We start from the raw sequence: 22585 nt of genomic DNA, 5'->3' as shown, positions 1-22585 counted from the left end.
ATTGGTTCTGTTCCTCTAGGAATGCTTATTCTGTGACATTGCATATTAGATGTAATTTGCCTTGCTTTCTTATAGAGTCTGGTCACAAGTAAGAGGTTGAATCTCAGAGACACTTTAGACTTTTTTTTTAAAGACAGGGTTTCTCTGTGTAACAGCCCTGGCTGACCTGAGACTTACTGTGTAGACCAGGCTGACTTTGAACTTACAGAAATTCACCTGCTTCTACCTACCAAGTGCTGGATTAGTGGCATGTGCCACTATGCCCAACCATACATTAGACTTTTGAGTAATGTTGGCAGTTTTAAAAATTGTGGGGATATTTGAAGTTGGGCTAAATATATTAATTCATTTAGGATTATGAGATAGATGTGAGCCTTTGAAGGCCAGGGATGGAATGTTAGGTTTTTAAAGTGATGGGTTTGGTTGTCAGAGTGACAAGGGGTAGACTTCTTTTTGTTTTTGCTTTTTTCTATTTGAGTCAGAGTTTCTCTGTGTAATAGTCCTGACTATCCTGGAACTTGCTCTGTAGACCAGGCTGACCTGGAACTCACAGAGATTAGCCTGTGTTTCCCCCACCACCACCCGCTGAGTGCTGGGATTAAAGGTATGTACCACTACTACCCGGCAGGGGTGGACTTTTCAATAGTTAATCTTCATTGTTGACTAGTGACTGCTATTTCATGCTCTGTGCCATGGTTGAGATTTACTCTCAACACTGTCCCTCCTTTTCTATAATGGACTATAAGCCTTCCTGAGGAGATAGAAGATAAACCTTCCCTCCTAGGCTTGTTCTTTGCAGTTTACTTACTGGCAGGAATCCACTGAGTTTTCTTTCTGAAGTCCTAACAAGATAACCCAGAAAGGGTTGTTTATAAGCTGAGTCCTACCTTACTTTTCCTGCTGCTGTGCATGTTTCCATGACCATTTCCGGGCTGAATTCTCGCCAGTAAGTTTTCCCATCCAGGCTTGCCAATGTGGGAAGTACAGCCACAGCCTTCACACTGGTCCCACCAACTGGATGGTCCCTCATACCAGAATCTCTGCTCATGGGAATGTGGGTATGGAAAATACCCGAGTCATCTGCATTTCTGTTAATGTTCTTAGTACTCTCCTGTGTGGAAAACGTCAGAGGAAAGCAATTCACACTTGTAGGACAAGCTGTAGTGTACTGAGTAGTCCTCTGTACCTTGATCGTGCCAGTGTTTGTTCTAGCAATTCCAGCCTTCTCATACCCACACAAAACTAGTTATTTATCTCTTCCTAGAGGTCAGGCATGGGTCACAGTCCAGAGGTCACCCATATAGTTAAGATTTACAGGTTCTTGTGTTTCCAAACAAAAGAATTAGACAAAAATTAGATAGTTGTAGAGACAATTTATTGAGAGAGGACTTCTGAGATAAGGAGTGTGCCAGAGAGCTGGAAAAGTTAGAAGCACAAAGGCCCTGGGTGAGGAGCATATGAATCATTTTGCACAGCACCTACCGTTTCCCCATTTTCTTATGCATGCTCTGTAGCCCTGATTGGGGGGGGGTTCTAGTCTTTAGGCCAGCTGGTTTCTTTTATATGCTAATCTCAATGCCTTTTTCTTCCTGCCCTACTCAGTTGCAGCAGGACTGCGATTACCAAATGCTATTTGCCTTTGGTTTCTTTCTTTTAGATGGCCTACAGTTCCTGTCCAAGTAGATCTGAACCCCACACCCTCAAGTCTTCATCTGAACCCCACCCCCACAAGTCTTCATCTAAGTCACAACCTGTTTTCTGGGCCCGCACTGATTCTCTAGGTGGTTATTCGCTTACTCAGTGGAGAGCAGGGTGCATTTTCTGGTAGGAGATAGAGAACGATAGGGGATTCTGCTCTTCTGTTAGAGACATGTGAGACTCCTCTTAGATGAGTCCCTACTGCAGCATCAGTGAGTAAGCTAGAAAGTACAGGGAGTCCCTTGTCATTCTGCTTGTTGCCTAATTACAGATCATTTAGCTTGAACTGTAATTTTGCAGATTGCCAGATTGTGTGCCTATGGAGCTCTTCAAGGCTTTCATTTTCTTTTTTGCTAAAAACCCCACTTCTTTACTATATTGTCGAGTGCTTTATGGTTTTGTTTCAGATATAAAATTCATTTTTCTGGCTACCATCTAGTTATAATTGTTGTTCTTTTGTACTGTGCATGTCACTTACCTCTTCTATAGCCACACCGATTTTTACCCCCACATACCTAATGCCTTGCTTCAAATTTGTGGGGGATCGCCAAAGTCTGTTATATCATTTGGGGTAGGACCTAGGCCCTCCCCCATGTGTCTAGGCTGAGGAAGTCTCCCTCCATGGGGAATGGCCTCCCAAGGCCCATTCATGCACTAGGGATAAATGCTGGTTCCACTGCCAGAGGCCCCATAGACTTCCCAAGCCCCCCAACTGACACCCACGTTCAGGCGGCCTAGTTTGGTCCTATGTTGGTTTCCCAGCTGTCAGTCTGGGGTCCATGAGCTCCCACTTGCTCCGGTCATCTGTTTCTGTGGGTTTTCCCAGCATGGTCTTGACCCCTTTGCTCGTCACTCCTCCCTCTCTGCAACTGGAGTCCAGGAGTTCAGCTCAGTGCTTAGCCGTGAATCTCTGCTTTTGCTTCCATCAGCTACTGGATGCAAGCTCTATGATGACATTTAAGGTAGTCATCAATCTCATTATAGGGAAAGAGTATTTAAAGTAGCATCTCCACCACCATTGCTTAGATTGTTAGTTGGGGTCATCCTTGTGGATCCCTGGAGATTTCCCTAGTGCCAGGTTTTCATTAAGCCCATAATGGCTCCCTCTATTAAGGTATCTCTTTTTCCCCTGTCCCCCCCCCCTCCTGTGTGGTCCCGTTTTACTTGGAAGATCTTGTCCCTTTCCTCTCCTGGGAGTTCTATATATGTCTCTCTTAGGGTTCTCCTTGTTTCCTAGTTTCTCTGGGGCTGTGGACTGTAGGCTGGCTACCTTTTGCTCTATGTCTAATATCCACTTATGAGTGAGTACACACCATGTTTTTCTTTTTGAGTCTGAGTTACCTCACTCTGGATGGTTTCTTCTAGTTCCATCCATTTTCCTGTGAATTTCAAGATGCCATTGTTTTTTTCCACTTAGTAGTACTCCATTGTGTAAATGTACCACATTTTCTCTATCCACTTTTCAGTCGAGGGGCATCTAGGTTGCTTCCAGCTTCTGGCTATTACAAATGATGCTGCTGTGAACATAAATGAACAGATGTCCTTGTGGTATGAATGTGCATTCTTTGGGTTTATGCCTAAGAGTAGAATTGCTGAATCCTGGGGTAGAATGATTCCCATTTAATGAAAAGTTATTTTATTTCAAAATAGAATATAAATGAAATTCTTATAAGTAAACTGTCAAAAGTCAGGGAGAAGCAGATTGGAGGAGGTGGGTAAAGAAGAGAGCTACAGATTAGAAGGAGATGAAAATTAATCTAGGGGAGCAGCAAGATGTCTTAGTGGATAAATGTGCTTACTGTGTAAGCCTGGTAATGTGAGTTCCATACCTAGAACCCACATAAGGGGAGGAGAGAACTGACTTCATAAACTTGTCCTCTGACCTTCGTACAAGCACTGTCACATATGCACACTCACAGACTCCCCACTACATATGTGCTAATAATAAATCTATATTAAAAGAGGAAAATTAATGTGGTCAGATGCATATTAGAGTGATGAATTGGTGCTTACTATATGAGTTGCTGCTCTGTGCTCTAGTGATAAAAAACATCAGTAAGTTTAATATGTAGTATCTGTGTTACAGAAACTTGTGGAGAATACAAATCCATAGACAACAGGGCAATTGCTTTTAAGGGGGAAATTACATAGTACAACAAAAAATGAGTAGTTAACAATATGTCATAATTAAGATTGTGGGGAGACTGACTATATAGCTCATTGGTGGAACACTTGCCCAGCATACATGTTGCCCTGGGATTGAAGAAAAAGATTGTGAATTTTTCTCAGAAGGAAAGGAACATCTTTTTTTTTGTTTTTTTGAGACAGGATTTCTCTGTGGCTTTGGAAGCTGTCCTGGAACTTGCTCTGTAGACTAGGCTGGTCTCGAACTCACAGAGATCGGCCTGCCTCTGCCTCTCGAATGCTGGGATTAAAGGTGTGAGCCACCAATGCCTGGCATAAAATATACTTTTTAAATTGTAGAAAATTACAGGATAAAATGTACCTCAGTTAAGAAGTGAATCTTCCGGAGGGGGCAGGTGTAATAATAGCATGTTATGGAAGACCTGAAATCACAAAATGTTCTACCTTTATGGGAAATGTACTAAATGTATACGTATAAAATAAATTAATTTTGACTGAGTGGCCACATAATACTGATAGCTATAACATTCTTGTTTGCTTATCTGCAAAGAGGGTCCAGTTGGCAGCATATATTTTCTCTGGATCAATTTGGTATAATTTACTGTATTTAGATTGATTATATTGTCATCATCACTTAGTTGTCTATTGTGTAATGGTCTTTCCAACATTTAATCCTTATGTAACAAGTGAATTACTGAAGCTGATTGGCCAGCAGAACTGAAGTAACCAGCTCCAGGTTTAGTGAAAGGCCGCATCTTAAAAAGTAAAAGTACTGGAGCTGGAGGGATCATTTTACAGCTAAGAGTAGCACTTGTTACTCTCGCAGAGGACCCAGGTTCAATTCCTAGCACCCATATGGCAGCTGACAACCCTCCGTAACACCAATTCCAAAGGATCCAATGGCTTCTTCAGGCCTCCGCAGGCATCGAGCAAGTATGTGGTGTACAGATATACATGTAGGTAAAGCACATATAAAAATAATAATGATTATCACAGTCATTATCATTATTATACTATATGCTGCTGATGATAAAAATTTTAAATTAAAAAGGTGGAGGAAGATATCCAGTGTCTATCTCTGGCCGCTACACACATTTACACATATATGCACATGCACATGTACATACCACAGCCTAGCACATACACGCAAAGAAATGCATATGTAGATACTTGGCTAAACCTTTCCTTACATAGAAAAATAAAATACTGACAAATTAATGTGAATTTAGGATTCCATATTATGGGCTTCTAAAGCAATTCCAATGTTATAACTCAGATTCAGGATACAGTAAAAACACAGAGATAAAGGGAAAATCAATTCTATGACAATTTTCATATTATTTTTATCAAAGACAGACAGTGCTGTGCAGAAATGGAGTAGACCTTGATTCCCCACCTGTTTCTTCATGAGGATGACTCTCCTGAGTAACTCATCCTCCAAGCCTTTCTCATAGTGACAGTGAAGTCAATGATGGAGCAACAGTTCAAATTCAACCTTAGAATTCTTCTAAATCTGAGATTCTTGATCTATTAGGATAATTTATAGTATTTTATTGATTCACCATGATATGATTTCGGAGAAGTTTCTTTTTCTTTATCATCACTAAATACTGTATAGGAAAAAGTAACTTTTCTCTGAATTCTTGACACTGATGGAAGTTTTGCTGCCAAAAATGTTCTTTTCTTCTCTCCTGATCCCTTCCTCTCCTCTCCCTCCCCTTCTCTTTCTTTCTGTGTTAATTAAACCTAGGCCATATTAGAGCTCTTCTACCACTGAGCTATACTTTCAGCTTCTGTGTTCACAATATTGTATGTTGTGTTATGTAGTTACATGCTTTCACTTCAGTGACCTCATTTGATATTCATAAGATCAAGTCTATATGTTAGATATTACTGCCCGTATTTTATTGTTAGGAAAATTGAAACCCAAAGAGCTTATGACTTTTTTTAAGTTCACTGAGCAAAAGCCCATACATAATTTTTTCACTACATCATCTTAGATGTAATGAGTTAGTTTCAAAGTGGCAAAACCTGGTTATATCACTTTCTGACACCCACTAGATCAATGTATATGGCATGCCAACTCTTATCTCTTTGTCTCTATAACTGTCTTAGTGTCTGTTTTATTTGGGAATGGTGATGCTATAAATGGAGCACAGGGCCTTGATGTCTTTGGAAGGTGCTGTACCATTAAGCTACATCCCCAGCCCCGACTCTTCTTTAAGACTTGCTTTTGTTTGAATTCTCTATCTTGTGAGTTTGAAGCATACTGGATTTTCTTTACAATTTAAAAAGTATATCTTATGATCCTTACCTTCTGAGAAAAATTCACAATCTTTTTTCAATCCCAGGGTATTATACATGCTGAGCAAGTGTTCTACTTCTGAGATACGTATCCAGTCTTCCCCACAGTCTTGTTACAACATAGTTAACTATACATCTTTTATTTTACTGTGCAATTTCATTCATATTTCTATTAAAACTATAATAACATGTATTACAATACCTGTAGAATAAAATATGAGTAATGATAAAAATTTTATAGTTTATTTTAACATTAGTCTCGTATTGTTTTGTATGTTATAATAATAGAAAGCAACATCCTAGTATGAAGTGTTTCTCTTTAATTATTAGATTTCCTTGGCAAGTATTAACTGAATATTTACAATATAGATGAGATTATTATTTTAATTTCTATAAGTGAGATTTAGTTTATTGGTATTTTTGTCTTAATTTATTTTCCTTTTAAAACATTCTACTGTGAAAAACCTTAGAGGAGTAGTTATTCAGAAAGATATCAAGATTTATATTTGTCAGGTTGATGGAGGAGAAAACTAGAGTGAAATGGGTATTTTGCTTTTTTTGGTGTTGGAGATGGAATCTAAATATTTGCCTGGGCTCCAGCACTGAGTTAAGTCCCCCCAAAATCAAAGCACAAGAATATTTGACTTTACATAAGGAGAGGAAAACAGCAAATGTGGGGGTTTTCTCCCTTAGAAAGTGATTTATGACATTATTTTAAGCCCTATGTGGTGACTCACAGGTATACTCACAGCATTGGGGGGGTGCTGATGCAGGAGGGTTACTGTGATTTGGAGGCTAGTCTGGGCTACATAGTGAGTCCTACACAAGCCTGAGTGTGTGTGTGTGTGTGTGTGTGTGTGTGTGTGTGTGTGTGTGTGTGCATGCATGCGCTCATGCTACATGCGCTCACAAATGAATATAAAATAAATAAGACAGTGAGACAATTATCTTGTCATTTAATTGTAACCAATTATTGATACCCTCTTTCTTAGGCTGTTGCTCAAGGGGATTTCCAGAAAGCATCTATATGTGCACTACGTTGTAAAGATATGCTGATGAGGCTTCCTGAAATGGTAAGTGAAAGTTCTGCACTTATTCTCCAAGAGTTTAAAATGTGCTGTATCAAGTCCACAAAGAATTATCAGTGCTTTTGGAGATTCTATTTGAGATCAGTTCTCCTGTTTTAGCTGATCTTTAAAACAATTTGCTTCCCTTGTTCTTTATCAGAAAGGACATTCAAAAAGATGGTACCAGTTAGTTCTTAGTTTCTTTGCTCATATAATCGAAGAAGAAAAATGAGTTTATTTCCCTGATGATGAGGTTAAATGCAGTTGATTATGTCACTGTCCTAATATTTTTCTATACCAGGATTTGTAGGTATGAGAGATTCAACAGGATAAAGACTGCTTTCTTTACTGGGTCTCGTCAAAATTTCCAAATATAGCCTTTTGCTTTTCTTCTTTCTCTTTCCTGCTGTGCTTTCTCCAACTGGCCAGCTTTTCCTTCATTGTTTATGCCTTTTCAGGCTTCACTCCTTCAGAGGGATAATAACAAAGATAGAGTTGGATGTTAGGGAGAATGTGTTAGTGGTTAAGTAAATTATTAACTTCCTTTAAATATTTTCATTAATGTAGAACTGAATTTATTTATTGCAGATAAGGTGCGAGATACTCTTTTAAATTTTTTAAAGCTTCCTTCATGTTTACAAAACGTTTCAAAAATAGTGTAAACAACTCACATATCTTTTATCCCAGGAGTTCAGATTCAACTTTTCCAGCTATGACCTATATAGATAAAAAGATTTAATCTATGATGATAGTCTCTAGGCTGCTCCTATCTGGAATAATTCTTCATCTTGCTTTAACACTCATGACCTTGACAGTTTTTAGAATGTGACTTGATCTTGAATTTGGTGTCAATCAAAGAAGAGATACTATTTTTATATTTTCCTATTGGGTGGCATACAGGATTTATCATAGTGTTGCTTGTAGTAATTTTGATCAGGCATGTTGATAGTTTTGGTATTATTCTTTTTGTGTGGGATTATTTTGGGTGTTCAAGGTTTATTGTGTCTTAATTTTAATTATAAGGTTCTCTTTTCTATTTCTGTGAAATGAAATGAAATTGGAGTCTATTCTGTGAATAGCAATGGAATCTTGATGTTGGGATCACACTAAATCCATATTGTCATCTTTGTTAATATAGCCATTTTCACAATATCGATTCTTCTGATTCATTAGCAGGGGAATGTTTCTATTTTTATTATCTTCTTCAATCTCCCTGTTGAGGGTTATTATAAGGTATCACTTTATTTTTGAGGCAATTGTGAGTAAGGCTATTTTCTTGATTTATTTCTCAGCATATTTGCTATTTTTGTACAGGAAGGGTACTGATTTTTGTATCTTGCCACTTTGTTAAAAGTACTTATTAGCTATAGGGGTTTTCTGGTGATGTCTAGAGTCTCTTAGGTATAGAATAATCTCATCTGCAAATAAAAATAGTTTGCCCCCTTCCTTTCTTATTTCTCTCTTATTTCTTTGACTTGTCTTAATGCTCTAGGTAATCATCAAGCACTATATAAAGTAAGAGTAGATGCAGTGGGCACCCTCTTCTTGCTATTAGTGGAAATACTTTTGAGTTTACCCTTATTTAGTATAATATTTGCCATAGGTGTAGGATTAATTTGGCATGTATGCTGTGTGTATGTGAATGCAGGTTACCCAGGCCAGAAGAGGGCATCAGATTCCATGGAGCTGGACTTTTAGGAAGTTGTGAGCCATTCATCATGGGTGCTAGGGGCCAAACGCTGATCCTCTGCAAGAGCAGCAAGTATTCTTATCCATTGAGCTGTCTCTCTAGGTCCTTATATTTAAGAAATATATTGTGTGTGTAGTATGTGTTTGTGCTACAGTGCTCATGTGTCTGTCAGGACACTTTGATAAGATTTGGTCCTCTCCCAAGTATTGAACTTAGGTCATCAGGCTTCTTAGCACCTTTACCTGCTGAGCCACCTTGCTAGCCCTCTCACAGATTTTTTAAAAGTATGCATTTAGACCTATAAAATTTGCTCTTCTTCCACCATGCAAATTTCAAACTCAGATTCTTAAGCTTAGCAGCAAGTGTCTTTACTCACTGAGCCATCTCTCTGGCCCAGGTACTCTTCTGACAAAGACAGAAGTCATGTTGCACTTGGGAACCAACTTAACCCTCCCTGACCTTTTCTTCATTACAATGCAAAGGCTCCCAGTTCCAGAAAAAATGTTCATAGGTGTTAGGTAGATATAAATTTTGAGGTGACACTATTCAATTTAGTACAGTTTTGATAGAGAAAATCTAGTTTTGGTCTTCCCTTAAATTTTTTTATTAATTAATTAATTTTTTTCCTAGCCTAATCACATTTTCCCCTCCCTCCTTCCTCTCATCTCAGTTCCTTCCCCACCTCCCCTCCCCCATCCACTCTTCCTCCTTTCTTTTCAGAAAAGGGCAGGCCTCCCAGGTACATTAGCCAGCCATGGCATATCAAGTTGCAGTAAGACTAGGCACCTTCTCTCCTATTAAGGCTGGACAAGGCAACCCAGTAGGAGGAAAGGGTCCCAAAAGCAGGCAACAGAGTCAGAGACTGTTTCCACTGTTAGGAGTCTCACAGGTAGACCAATCTATACTTACATGCAGAAGGCCTAGGTTGTCACATATGTGTAGAGGGCAAGCTCTCTGGTTGGTAGTTCAGTCTCTGGAAGCCCCTATGAGCCCAAGTTAGTAGTTTTTGTGTGCTTTCTTGTGGTGTCCTTGGACTCACTGGCTCCAATAATCCTTTTCTCCCTCTTCATCAGGATTCCCTGAGTTCTGCCTAATGTTGGCTGTGAGTCTCTGCATCTGTTTCTGTCAGTTGCTGGGTAAAGTCTCTGATGACAATTGGACTAGGCAAAGATCTATGAGTATAGCAGAATATCATTAGGAATAATATCATTGACTTTTTTTTATCCAGTCATGTTTGGTTCTATTCTAGGTCTCTCACAGATAGATGGTGTGTGGGGGTGTCTCAATGGGGGTGAGTGGATTAATCAGGTAGGGGGGAGGATAGAAGGAGACAGTACTGGGAAAGACAACTGGAATCAGGGGCATCTCTGGGATGAGTTAGAAACATAGTGCAATGGAAATTCCCAGGAATCAATGAGGGTAAGTGACCACAGCTAAGACTCCTTATCATGGGAGATATACAGTCTGAACAGGCCATCTCTTGTAACCAGGCAATACTTCCAGTGGAGAGACTGGGACCCCAACCCAGCCATGTTACCTCTGACCTACAATTTTCCCTATCTACAAGATATGCTGGGGTAAAGGTAATGCGGAAAGTATGGGAGTGGCCAATCAATGACTAATCCGGCTTGAGACCCATACTATGAGAGAGAGCCTAACACTTCCTGGAGAGCCAGGACCCAGGGGCTGGATTGTCCAGTTTTGTTCTTCTCAAGAATTATGTTATCTCTTCTTTGTTTCCATTTTATGACAGGCTCTCATATAGTACAGGCTGACCTTACACTCTTCTTATTTGAGGATGACCTTGAACTGCTTATCTTCCTGCCTCCCTTCAAGTATGGCCATTGCAGATATGTGCCACCATACCTACTGTTTTAGCTGTTTTTGACCCCTTGTTTTTATGTATTCTATTATAATTAGCTTATTCTGTTTGATGAAAAACTGCTGGGTTATTGATTGAAGAAACATTTATAGATTTACTATCTTTATGATACGAAATCACCATATTGATGAATGTAATGGCTAAACTCAGGGCATTATGTATGTTAGGCAAATGTTATACTACAAAACACATTTTTACCACTGTATAAACTTTTAAATTATCCTTCATTAGGTTTTTTTGTAATTTATTTATGATGTTATCTCACATTCAGTAGCTATTGTAAACATTATAACTTAAAGGATAGGGCCTGGTGCTACAGGCTCATAATCCCAGATACTTGGGGGGCTGAGTCAGGAGGATTGCAAGTCAAGGCCAGCCATGGAAACTTAGTGAGATAGTGTCTCAAAATAGAAAGAATCTTTTGGGGATATAGTTCAGTTGGAGAACAACTGTCTAGCTTACATTTCAATTCACAAACTGAAAGATAAAAGAACGTGGATGTCTTTCAATGCTTGTTTAGTATCCAGAACCTTTTCTGAACCCTATTACTTTTATGGTTTTTGAGATAATGTCTGCTGTAGACAAGGGTTGCCTTGAACTTCTGATTCTCCTATCTCTACCTCCTGGGATCTGGGATTACAGGTGTGTGCCACCAAGTCCAGTTTATGTAGTATTAGGCGTTGAACCCAGGGCTTTATGTATGCTAGGCAAGCATTCTTGTAAGTGAGCAACATCACTAGCCCTCTTGTTAATTTTAATAATTGTATATATTCTTGAATTGTTTACATTTACATGGGTTTTACTGTCCCTTTTGGCCCTGTTGCTGTCTTTCAGATTATAAACACAGAAACTTGTTTTAGTATTCTTTGCAAAGTAAATGGGTATTGAATTGTATATCCAACAATATGAAAGAAGATAAGTAGTATCGGGGCAAGGAAAACCAACTTGTGCAGTGTTAGATGTGGTAAAGGTAAACAAAACAAAGAGAATATCTGATTGATTAGAGTACCCAGCATGACATGTAATAGAGTAGTTATGACTTTATTAGGATGAAGCTACTAATAAATAGTTGCAAGTTCAGAATTAAGAGTTTGTGTTTTAGTCGGGCATTGGTGGCACATGCCTTTAATCCCAGCACTCAGGAGGCAGAGGCAGGCAGATCTCTGTGAGTTTGAGGCCAGACTGGTGTACCTGGGCTACCTAGTTCCAGGACAGCCTCCAAAGCCACAGAGAAGCCGTGTCTCGAAAAACCAAAAATAAAAAGTTTGTATTTTATTGGGGGGTATGTGATAGAACTATACTTTTAATTTTAAGGTTTAGTGCAGTTATTTAGAGGGTGTAGTTTTTGTTGGGCTTAAAGCTTAGATAAGGGACTTGAAAATACAAGGCAGGAAATCTACAATGAAAGGAAATGATAGGATAAAGGTTGGAGAGGAGTTAATAGAACTAACAGTTCATTTAAAATTAATTACTGACTTAAACCTATTCTTTTTCTTTGCCTAAGTTGCCTGAGACATCCTTCCTGTATCTCATTGCAAGGGGTTTGCAGCAGAAACTAATGCTGTATTATTATTTAGAGGCAGAGAGAAAATATCTAGGAAGTTGGATATATACATATATACTTGCATCTTAGAATTCTATGAAAAACAATTATTGGAATATTTTAGGATTAGAGAAAACTGAATAAGAGAAAAATACAAAACAAGTGTCTTCAAGCTAGTCAATCAGCACCTGTTTAGTTTTTTTAATATAATAATTCAATAAGGTATTAAATGAATAATCTAGCATTTTTTAATATAATTGAAAAAATAAAATGCATGATCTGTTAATGTTTAAAAGATAACAAAATCAAGGGGAAAATACATTAGAAATGTGAGACAGAAAAATTAATGATTGGCCTGGGGAGGTATTCAGGAGTAATGTGCTTGCTGCATAGAAATGAGGACCATGAGTTTGTATTACCATTGCCATCATAAAGGCCTGGTTTGGGGACACACATTTGTAATCCTGACATTGGATGTTATAAAGTTGTTGACACAGATAAATCCCTAGACACAAACCGATCTCTGGAGCTTACTGCCAGCTAGTCTAGCAAATTGGTGAACTCCAGCTTCAGCAAAAGACCCTGATTCAAAATAATAAGATGGAAAGCAAGTGACAAAGATATCCAGCGTCAGCTCTGGCTACCATATGTATGCCTGTACATGAATACATATACCATAGCATACATGTACATGCATACAAATAGGATAAGGCAAGAAAAGGAAGGGGAAAACTGGAAGTTCCTAGAGCTTTAGTAATTCCTTTTCTGTATGACAGGTATGTTGTAGACTTGCAAATCTATTTTCATTGTGTTGTTTTTGCTATAGTGTGTTTGCTGGCAAAGAATGATGTTCATAAATGCCTGTAACCCCAGCTCCAAGGATAATTGCTAGGGCTTGCTGACTTTTAACCTAGTTGACGAGATCTAGTCTCAAAAAGGGATGAATGAATGGTGTTAGAGGAGTACATCTGATATCCTTGTTCTGGCCTCTGTCCATGTGTACAAATGGGTCATTTTTCATATACACGTGCATACACATATGCATTCATACTCACAAATAAATAAATATATCCTTTTAAAAAGAACTAAGTATGGGGTTGATAATGTAATTCAACTGGTGGAATGATTACCAAGCATGCAGAAAGTTGTGGGTTTCATCTTAGCATCACATAAACTAGACATGGCACTGCATGCCAATCAACAGTAGAGGAGTTGAGGCAATAAGATAAAAAATTCAAGATCATCCTTGGCTATTCAATGAACTTGAGGACAGACTGAGCTATTTGGGATGCTGTGTGAAATATATATACACATATATATATATAAAGAGGTAAAGCAGGCATTTAAAAATTTTTTTTTTTGGTTTTACGAGACAGGGTTTCTCTGTATTGTTTTGGAGGCTGTTGGTCCAGCCCAGCCTCAAACTCACAGAGATCCACCTGCCTCTGCCTCCCGAGTGCTGGGATTAAAGGCGTGCGCCACCACCGCTGGTGTAAAGCAGGCATTTTAACCAACCAAATAATCTTTTCTTTGTGTCACCATGCTTCTTAATCAGATTGAATATATAGTAAGTTTTTCCTTTCTGTCATTTGTACTCTGTTAAGTATTAATTTGATGCTTGTAGTCTTTGAAATAATTATCTTTTAAAAAATAATGAATGTTGAAAGCTAGCAAATAAAATAATGGATTTTGTTATAGAATTTTCATATGTGTCATTGAGTGATGTTTCATTTATTTTGAAATTAGCATACAAAGGAATAGGTTTTTCATTACCTTGTTTTGATATAGGTTTTCTCTGTAGATCTGGTTGTCCCGGAATTCATTATGTTGATCAGGTTGGCCTCAAACTCACAGAGATCCATCTGTCTTTGTCTCTGACTTCTGAGTGCTGGGATTAAAGGCATGTGCCACTATGCCTGGCATAGGTTTTTCTTTACATTTAATGATATATTTTCTTTTGGCCAATTTTATTTCATAGTTATAACTTCATGCGGAATGACTTGTTTTAATACTAGGAAAGATTGATGTTTAATATCTACATCTTTATAGCACTTATCTGTTAATAATTATTTTATTTGTTCTTTTTTATTGCTATTAGACCAGATTTCAGTTTGGAGAAGTAAATGGATTGTCATATAATGTGAGAAATCATAACTATATGTATCATTTTCAATTACTTCTTAACAAAATCATCCTTTCTCCATGTACCAAATGTTTTAGTGATAGCAATGGAGACAAGAGGTCAAATTTATGAGAAATCAGGATTTTACAGATTTTCTGGGCATAACCAAATGTTATTACTTATTTTATAATCAGAAAGGGAAGTGAGAATTAAATAGGAGTAATTTTGTAATATTGTCCATATACTTTTCAATGACAAAATAAAAGAGTGTTACTTAATATTTTTAAAATCCTGTTTATATTATTGTGTACCTTGGTGACTTATTTAATCAGGAAACATAGGCTCTTAAGGTATAGTGTCTTAGTTTTCATGTTTCATCTATTATTTCCCATAATAGAAAATTTCCATAGATCATTAACCCTAGTGTTGGCTTGTCCCATAGCTTCCTTAGTTTTTATTTGTGTTAAAATGTCAGTAATCCTTCTTGAATTAAAGTGTAGGCCGCATTCCACCTTTGAGTTTGGGAATAGTTCCATTGTTTTTTTTTTCCTGCTGAATAGTACTCCATTGTGTGAATGTACCACATTTTCTCTATCTACTCTTCAGTTGAGGGGCATCTAGGTTGCTTCCAGGTTCTGGCTATTACAAATAATGCTGCGATGAACATAGTGGAATAGATGTCCTTGTTGTATGAATGAGCATCTTTTGGGTGTATGCCTAAGAGTGGAATTGCTGGATCTTGTGGTACACTGATTCCCATTTTTCTGAGGAATCTCCATAATGATCTCCACAGTGGCTGCACAAGTTGGTGTTCCCACCAGCAGTGGAGGAGTGTTCCCCTCTCTCCACATCCTCTCCAGCATAAATTGTCATTAGTGGTTTTGATTTTAGCCATTCTGACAGGAGTGAGATGGTATATCAGAGTTATTCTGATTTGCATTTCCCTGATGACTAAGGATGTTGAGCACCTTCTCAAGAGTCTCTCAGTCATTTTAGACTCCTCTACTGAGAATTCTCCATTTAGTTCTGTACCCCACGTTTTGATCGGATCCTTTGGCGTTTTGGAGACTTGCTTCTTGAGTTCTTTGTAAATTTTGGAGATGAGCCCTATGTCAGACGTGGGCTTTGTGAATATCTTCCCATTCTGTGGACTGTCGTTTTGTCTTGTTGACTGTGTCCTTTGCCTTAGAAGCTTCTCAGTTTCAGGAGGTCCCATTTATTAATTGTCAATCTCAGTGTCTGTGCTACTATTGTTATGTTCAGGAAGCAGTCTCCAGTACCAATTCTTTCAAGGGTAGTTCCCACTTTTTCTTATGAAGAGGTTCAGTGTGGCTGAATTGATGCTGAGATCTTTGATCCATTGGACTTAAGTTTTGTGCATGGTGATAGATATGGATCTATCTGCTGTCTTTTACATGCCAGCATCCAGTTACTCCAGCACCATTTGTTGAAGATGCTTTCTTTTTTCCATTGTGTAATTTTAGCTTCTTTGTCAAAGATCAGGTGTTCAAAGGTGTGTGGGTTGATATCAGGGTCTTCGATTCGATTCCACTGGCCTACCTGTATGTTTTTGTGCTAATACCAATATGTTTTCAGGACTATAGCTCTATAGTAGAGCTTGAATAAATTTTACCGGGATAAATTTATCGGGATAAATTTTACCAGGGAGCTCCTACAGCTGATTAACACCTTCAGTGAAGTGCCAGGATACAAAATTAACTTAAAGAAATCAGTAGCCCTACTATATATAGACATAAAGGGGATGTGAAAGAAATCAGAGAAACATCACCCTTTACAATAGCCACAAAAAGCATAAAACATCTTGGGGTAATGGTAACCAAACAGGTGAAAGACCTGTATAATAAGAACTTTGAGTCTTTAAAGAAAGAAATTAAAGAAGATACCAGAAAATGGAAAGATCTCCCATGCTCTTGGATAGATAGGATCAACATAGTAAAAATGGCAGTCTTACCAAAAGCAATCTACAGATTCAATGCAATCCTTATCAAAATTCCAGCACAATTTTTCACAGACTTCGAAAGGACAATCTTCAACTTTATATGGAAAAACAAGAGACCCAGGATAGCCAAAACAACCCTGTTCAACAAAGGAACTTCAGGAGGCATCACCATCCCTGACTTATGAATCTTCTTATTTCACATCACATTAGAAATGTTTCATGAAGATAGGAGTTTCTATCAATTTTTCTCATTGATGTGTAATTAATTTCTAGAATAATGCCTACTATTCTTAGTAAATCATTGTTATTGAATATATAAATGAATGAGCCAATGAAGTAGTGTTGGTAATTTTGGGTCACTATATTAAAAAATGCTACAAATACCTTCAAAGCTTTTTAGCCTTTTATATATTTGTTATGTTTAGTACTTTGTTATTTTTCCCCTCTAAGAAGCAGTCTTTAGTGTAAATAGATTTGTAGGAATAGTGAGAGCAGAAACAGAAAATACTGAAAAATTGGTTAAAGTCTTAGTTCATCTGAATTTTGTTTTACATTTTCCTCTGAACCAGTTAAGTTGTAGGCCTCTGTGCAGTAAGTTGGAGAGCTACATAATTGGGATGGCCTTGTGTGAACCTATGGGATCTGGAGCATGTAATGAATTAAACTGTTTTTGCTGCAGTGTCAAGAATACATTTAAATACCAATAGACTCCTTTCAAACACATATTAGCAAGATTAACAAGACTATTTATTTTAAATTCAGATATACAGTAGATTTTGTGTGCTTAGTCATGCATATTGAATTTCTACTTTTTGAATGTAGTGCCATTCAAAGGGAAACTTTTTAAAAAGAAAGCTGAGGCTTTACACATTATTCATGAATAACTTGCCTCAGATCTTACATTCTTAATTGGGGCTCTGCTCTTGAAGTCTTGTTCTGGTAAACTTACAAAGAATTCCTTTTTTAATGGGTAGAATTCTAGGTAGATGATTTCTTTAAATACTTAGGGGTTATTTAGATAAATTAATAGAATTATAAAACAGATTTGCATGTCATTTCCCAATATTTTGAGAGTTGAAACATCTATAAAAACATGCTATGGATATATCCCTACTGATATATTGATTGAATGGATGAATTGATTGAATATTCATAACAGTATTTCCCTATGGCTTAATTCATATACTTGCTGCTGCTTTTGTCTCAATGGTAATTTATGTAAAAGAAACTTAAAGGGGCCATTAAACTATTTACAAGGAAGCCTTATAGCTGGATAGTTCTTTGTATATTTTTCAAAATTTAGAATTTTTTGAGAATTTTATTTTGCCTTTGAGTTTATTTCCTATTCTAACACTTTTACTGGATTTAACAACCCCAAGCAATATTTTTGTTTATCATTTTGCTAGGTAAGTGATCAGATTTTTAAAAAAGATATTTCATTAATTCTTTCAGAATTTATATTTTGATCATATTTATTCCCCCAACTCCTCTCATACCTACTCCTACCTCCTTACCCACCCACGTTTCTATCTTCAAAACTTTCTAAAATTTATTTTATGTGAGTTAGGCATAGTGAATAGTACACACCTTAAATCCTAGCACTTGGGAGTCAGGTGAATTTCTATGAGTTTGAGGCCATCCTGGTCTACAAAGTGAGTTCCAGAACAGCCAGAGCTACATTATAAGAACCTTTTTTTAAAAAAAAATATATGTATGGATGTTTTGATTGCATGTATATCTGGATACCACATGTATTCCTGGTGCCCACAGAAGGTAGAAAAGGGTGTTGGAGTCTCTAGGACTAGAGTTATAGAGGTTGTTAACTACCATGTAGGTGCTGGAAATCAAAACTGGGTACTTTGGAAGAGCAGCCAGTACCCTTAACCACTGAGCCTTTTCTCTAGCCCTGTATCTTTCTTCTTAAAAAATCCCATCAAGCTGGGTGGTGTTGGAGCACACATTTAATTTCAGCACTCAGGAGGCAGAGGCAGGCTGATCTCTGTGTGTTTGAGGCCAGCCTGGTCTACAGAGCCAGTTCCAGGACAACCAGGGCTGTTACACAGAGAAACCCTGTCTTGAAAAAAATCCCATCAAGTCCAATTTGTGTTGCCCAAATACTCTGTTGTAATGAAAGAAAAGCAGCTGGAGAGAGAAAGATGCCATGTGACAGGTTTCAAGCCGAGGGTTTTTTTTTAAATTAGGGAAATGGATCATAAAAAGGAGAAAAGGAGGGGGTGGGGAGACCGGCCTCTAGGGATGGGAACAGCAGGAGAGAGGAAGGGGTAGGGATAGACAGAAGGAGAGAAGGAAGAAGAGATGGATGGGAGGTGGGCAGGGTCCTTTTTAAAGGGAACATAGTGAATATATACAGGTAGTGCTCTTAGTGGCGGCAGCTGAGGGTGTATCCAGTCAGAACCCTAAGGACAGGCCAGTACAGATGCCTGAATACTAACACTCTTGGTTAAGGGGTCCTTGAGCCTCGTGGACCTACCAGGCTTCACATCCTTAAAGAAAGTGGACTCTGTATCACAGCAGCTATGGTTACTAATAGCTCCTTACTAATGTTAGGATATCATGCTCACCCCCATCCTCCACTGCATTATAGGAATTTGTCTGTCTTGAACTTGTAGGTCTTGTGTATTTTGTCATAATTGCTGTGAGTTCACCAGGTGTGAGAACATAACTGTTGTGACTGCCTTGTTTTTTCATCCACTGCCTCTGTTTTTTTTCCTACCCTTCTCTTTCATAAAAGTCCCTAAGCCTCTGAAAAAGGGATACAGTATAGCTGAGTACTGTAAAGTCTGTCTCTTTTTCTCTGCAAGTTGATCAATTGTGGGTTTCTGTGTTAATCACCATCACTGCAAGAATAGTCTTTGTTGAAGGTTGAGAAATGCACTAATCTATGGGTATAAAGTAAGTCATTAGAAGTCAATTAATACAGTGTCCACTTAACAATGTAATGCTAGCAGTTCTCCCCCTAAGGCGCTGATAACAGTGCCACATATGAGTTTCATTTTTGGAGTTAGCCTTAATTCCAATAAAACAATGGTTAGTTATGCCCATAACATCTGGTCACTGCTGCACCAGTTGACATATTTTGCATGCTAGTTGTTACTGTAGTTTGCAGGGTTCACAGCCAGGTAAGATTGATGATGAGATTTTTCTCCAATCCTTCCAGTATTATGAAAGCTAGCCAGTAGGGTTTAATCTTCCAGGTCAGTACCAGCTTATTTCTCCATGTTCTTTGATTCAAGCATGTGCTATCTTTAACAATAGGGCCTAGGGCATTACCATCAAGTTCTGGAGGCTAACCAAGAGCAATGGCAATCATAATATTTGGTGGTCTATAGTATCCCATTGGCCAACAACTCCAAAAGAAAGGCTTTTTAATTTGTAGTATATGGTGTCTATTAGAGGATTTGTCTCACCATTAAAAGGTAGCTTCACCTAAAATTAAAATTTATGTATATGTATATTTATATATTTTTGGAAAGCTTCTATAGTAGTAGGTTTTCATATGACCTTTTTAAAGGCCATTATATAAGTTATCCATCCCTATATTCCCTACTCTATTCTGTCCTTCCATCACCCACCCCATTTAACCCTTCCTTTCCCCTTTATGTAACTGCAGTCTATCTCTCTTCCTTTCAGAGCCCTCCCCACCTCTATGGCCTGTTACTAGTTCCTTGACCTCTATAGGTATTCTAAATGAAACACATATCTAACTATTCAGAGCTGGCATCCATGTATGAGAGAAAACATGTTTGCCTTTCTTGGTCTGGGTTACCTCACCCAGGATGATTGTTTCGATCTCTAGCAATTTAACTGCAAATTATGTAATTTTACTTTTCTTAACGACTGAGTCATATTCCATTTTGTAAACGTATCAGATTTTGTTGTCTGTATCACATTTTCATTTTCCACTTACCAGTTCATAGATATCAAGGCTGTTTCCATTTCTTGGCTATTATGAATAGAAAACATTACACGTGATGTGAGCAAGTATCTCTAGAGTAGGATATAGGGTTCTAATTTAGGTTTATGTCCAAGAGTAGTACAGCTGGATGATATGGTAGATCTATTTCTAGCATTTTGAGCAACCACTGTACTGATTTTCTATAGTAGCTGCAACCAGTTTGTACACCCACCATCATGTAATCAGTATTTCCCTTTCCTCACATCCACACCAGCATTTATTATCTTTTTTTGTCTTAGTCATTCTGACTGGGGTAAGATGAAATCTCAAAGTAGTTTTTATTTGTATTTCTCTGATGATTAAGGATGTTGAACATTCAAAGAATGTTCATTTACTGTTTCATCTTTTGAGAATTTATTAGGTCTTGACCCAATTTTTATTTTTATTTATTTATTTTAATGAAATACTACAGGGGTATGTATTTGAATTCTTTTTTTCATTTTACATATCAACCCCAGTTCCCCTCCCTTCCCTTCTCCTGCTATCCCATCCCATTCACTCCTCAGAGAGGGTAAGGCCTCCCTTGGGGGAGTCAACAAAGACTGACATACCAAATTGAGGCAGGACCAAGCACCCTGCCCCCTGCTGTATCAAGGCTGAGCAAGATATCCCACCATAAGGAATGGGCTTCAAAAATCAAGTTCATGCACTCAGGAAAAGTCCTGGTCCCACTTCCAGGCCCTCCCCCAACACATCAAGCCACACAACTGTCACCCACATTCAGAGGGCCTAGTTTGGTCCCATCTAGGTTCCCCAGCTGTCAGTCCATAGTCCTTGGGCTTCCACTAGCTCAGGTCAGCTATCTCTGTGGTTTTCCCCATCATGATCTTGACCTCCCCCTTGCTCCTGTGATCCCTCCTCCCTCTCTTCAACTGAACTCTATGAACTCAACCCAGTGCTTGGCTGTGGGTCACTGCATCTGCTTCCATCAGTTACTAGATGTAGGTTCTATGATGACAAGTAGGGTAGTTACTAATCTGATTATAGTGCAGACATCCTCTCCACTATTGCTAGGAGTCTTAGCTGGAGTCATCCTTGTGGATTCCTGGGAGTTTCCATAGCACCAGGTTTCTCCTTAAGCCTGCAATGGTTCCCTTTATCAAGATATCTCTTTCATTGTTCTCCCTCTCTGTCCTTCCCCTAACTTGGCCATCTTGGACCCTCATTTTCCCATACCCCATCCCTTCCCTTTTACCTCCCTCCCACTTTGCCCAGGATTCCCCTTAGTGTAGCCCTCTGTGTGTGTGCTGTTTAGGGTCCTCTTTTTTACCTAGCTTTTCTGGGGTTGTAGAATGTAGGCTGGTTATCTTTTCCTTTACATCTAATATCCACTTATGACAAAGTAATGCCATGTTTGTATTTCTGGGTCTGGATTACCTCACTCAGTATTTTTTCTAGTTCCAGCCATTTGCCTGCAAATTTCAGGATGTCATTGTTTTTTACTGTTGAGTAATACCCCATTGTGTAAATATACCACATTTTTAAAAATCCAGCCTTTAGTTGAGAGGTATCTAGGTTATTTCCATGTTCTGGCTATTACAAAAATACTTCCATGAACATAGTTGAGCAAATGTCCTCGTGGTATGGTTGTTCATTCTTTGGGTATATTCTCAAGAGTGGGACTGATGCATTTTGAGGTAGATTGATTCCCATTTTCCTGAGAAATTGTCATACTGGTTTCCAAAGTGGCTGTACAAGTTTGCACTCCTACCATCAATGGAGGAGTGTTCCCCTTACTCCAGATCCTCGCCAACATAAGCTGTCATTGGTGTTTTTGATCTTAGCCATTCTGACAAGTGTAAGATGGAATCTCAGAGTTTTGATTTGCATTTCCTTGATGGCTAAGGATGTTGAGCATTTCTTTAAATGTCTTTCAGCCATTTGAGTTTCTTCTGTTGAGAATTCTGTTTATATCTGTACCCCATTTTTGAATTGGATTATTTTGTATTTTGATGTCTAGTTTCTTGAGTTCTTTGTATATTTTGGAGATCAGCTCCCTGTCAGATGTGGGGTTGGTGATAATCTTTTCCTATTCTGTAGGTTGCCATTTTGTCTTATTGACCATGTCCTTTTCCTTAAAGAAGCTTCTCAGTTTTAGGAGGTCCCATTTACTAATTGTTCTCAGTGTCTCTGCTACTGATGTTCTGTTTAGGAAGTGGTCTCCTGTGCCCATGAATTCAAGGCTACTTCCCACTTTC

General features: G+C 38.3%; 1 protein-coding gene across 1 annotated transcript in view; it reads left to right on the top strand.

The window, feature by feature from the left end:
- Tex11 (testis expressed 11) overlaps positions 1-22585 on the top strand; it is a 264024-nt gene that overhangs the window by 30881 nt on the left and 210558 nt on the right. Inside the window, exon 8 of the mRNA XM_021233615.2 lies at positions 7140-7220. Within this exon, the coding sequence (XP_021089274.1) occupies positions 7140-7220 (81 nt within the window). The remainder of the gene's footprint in view (positions 1-7139; positions 7221-22585) is intronic.

This window comes from Mesocricetus auratus, unplaced genomic scaffold (assembly GCF_017639785.1).
Source record: "Mesocricetus auratus isolate SY011 unplaced genomic scaffold, BCM_Maur_2.0 Super-Scaffold_100003, whole genome shotgun sequence".
Taxonomy (NCBI): domain Eukaryota; kingdom Metazoa; phylum Chordata; class Mammalia; order Rodentia; family Cricetidae; genus Mesocricetus; species Mesocricetus auratus.
This window is presented reverse-complemented; position numbering and strand designations above follow the sequence as displayed.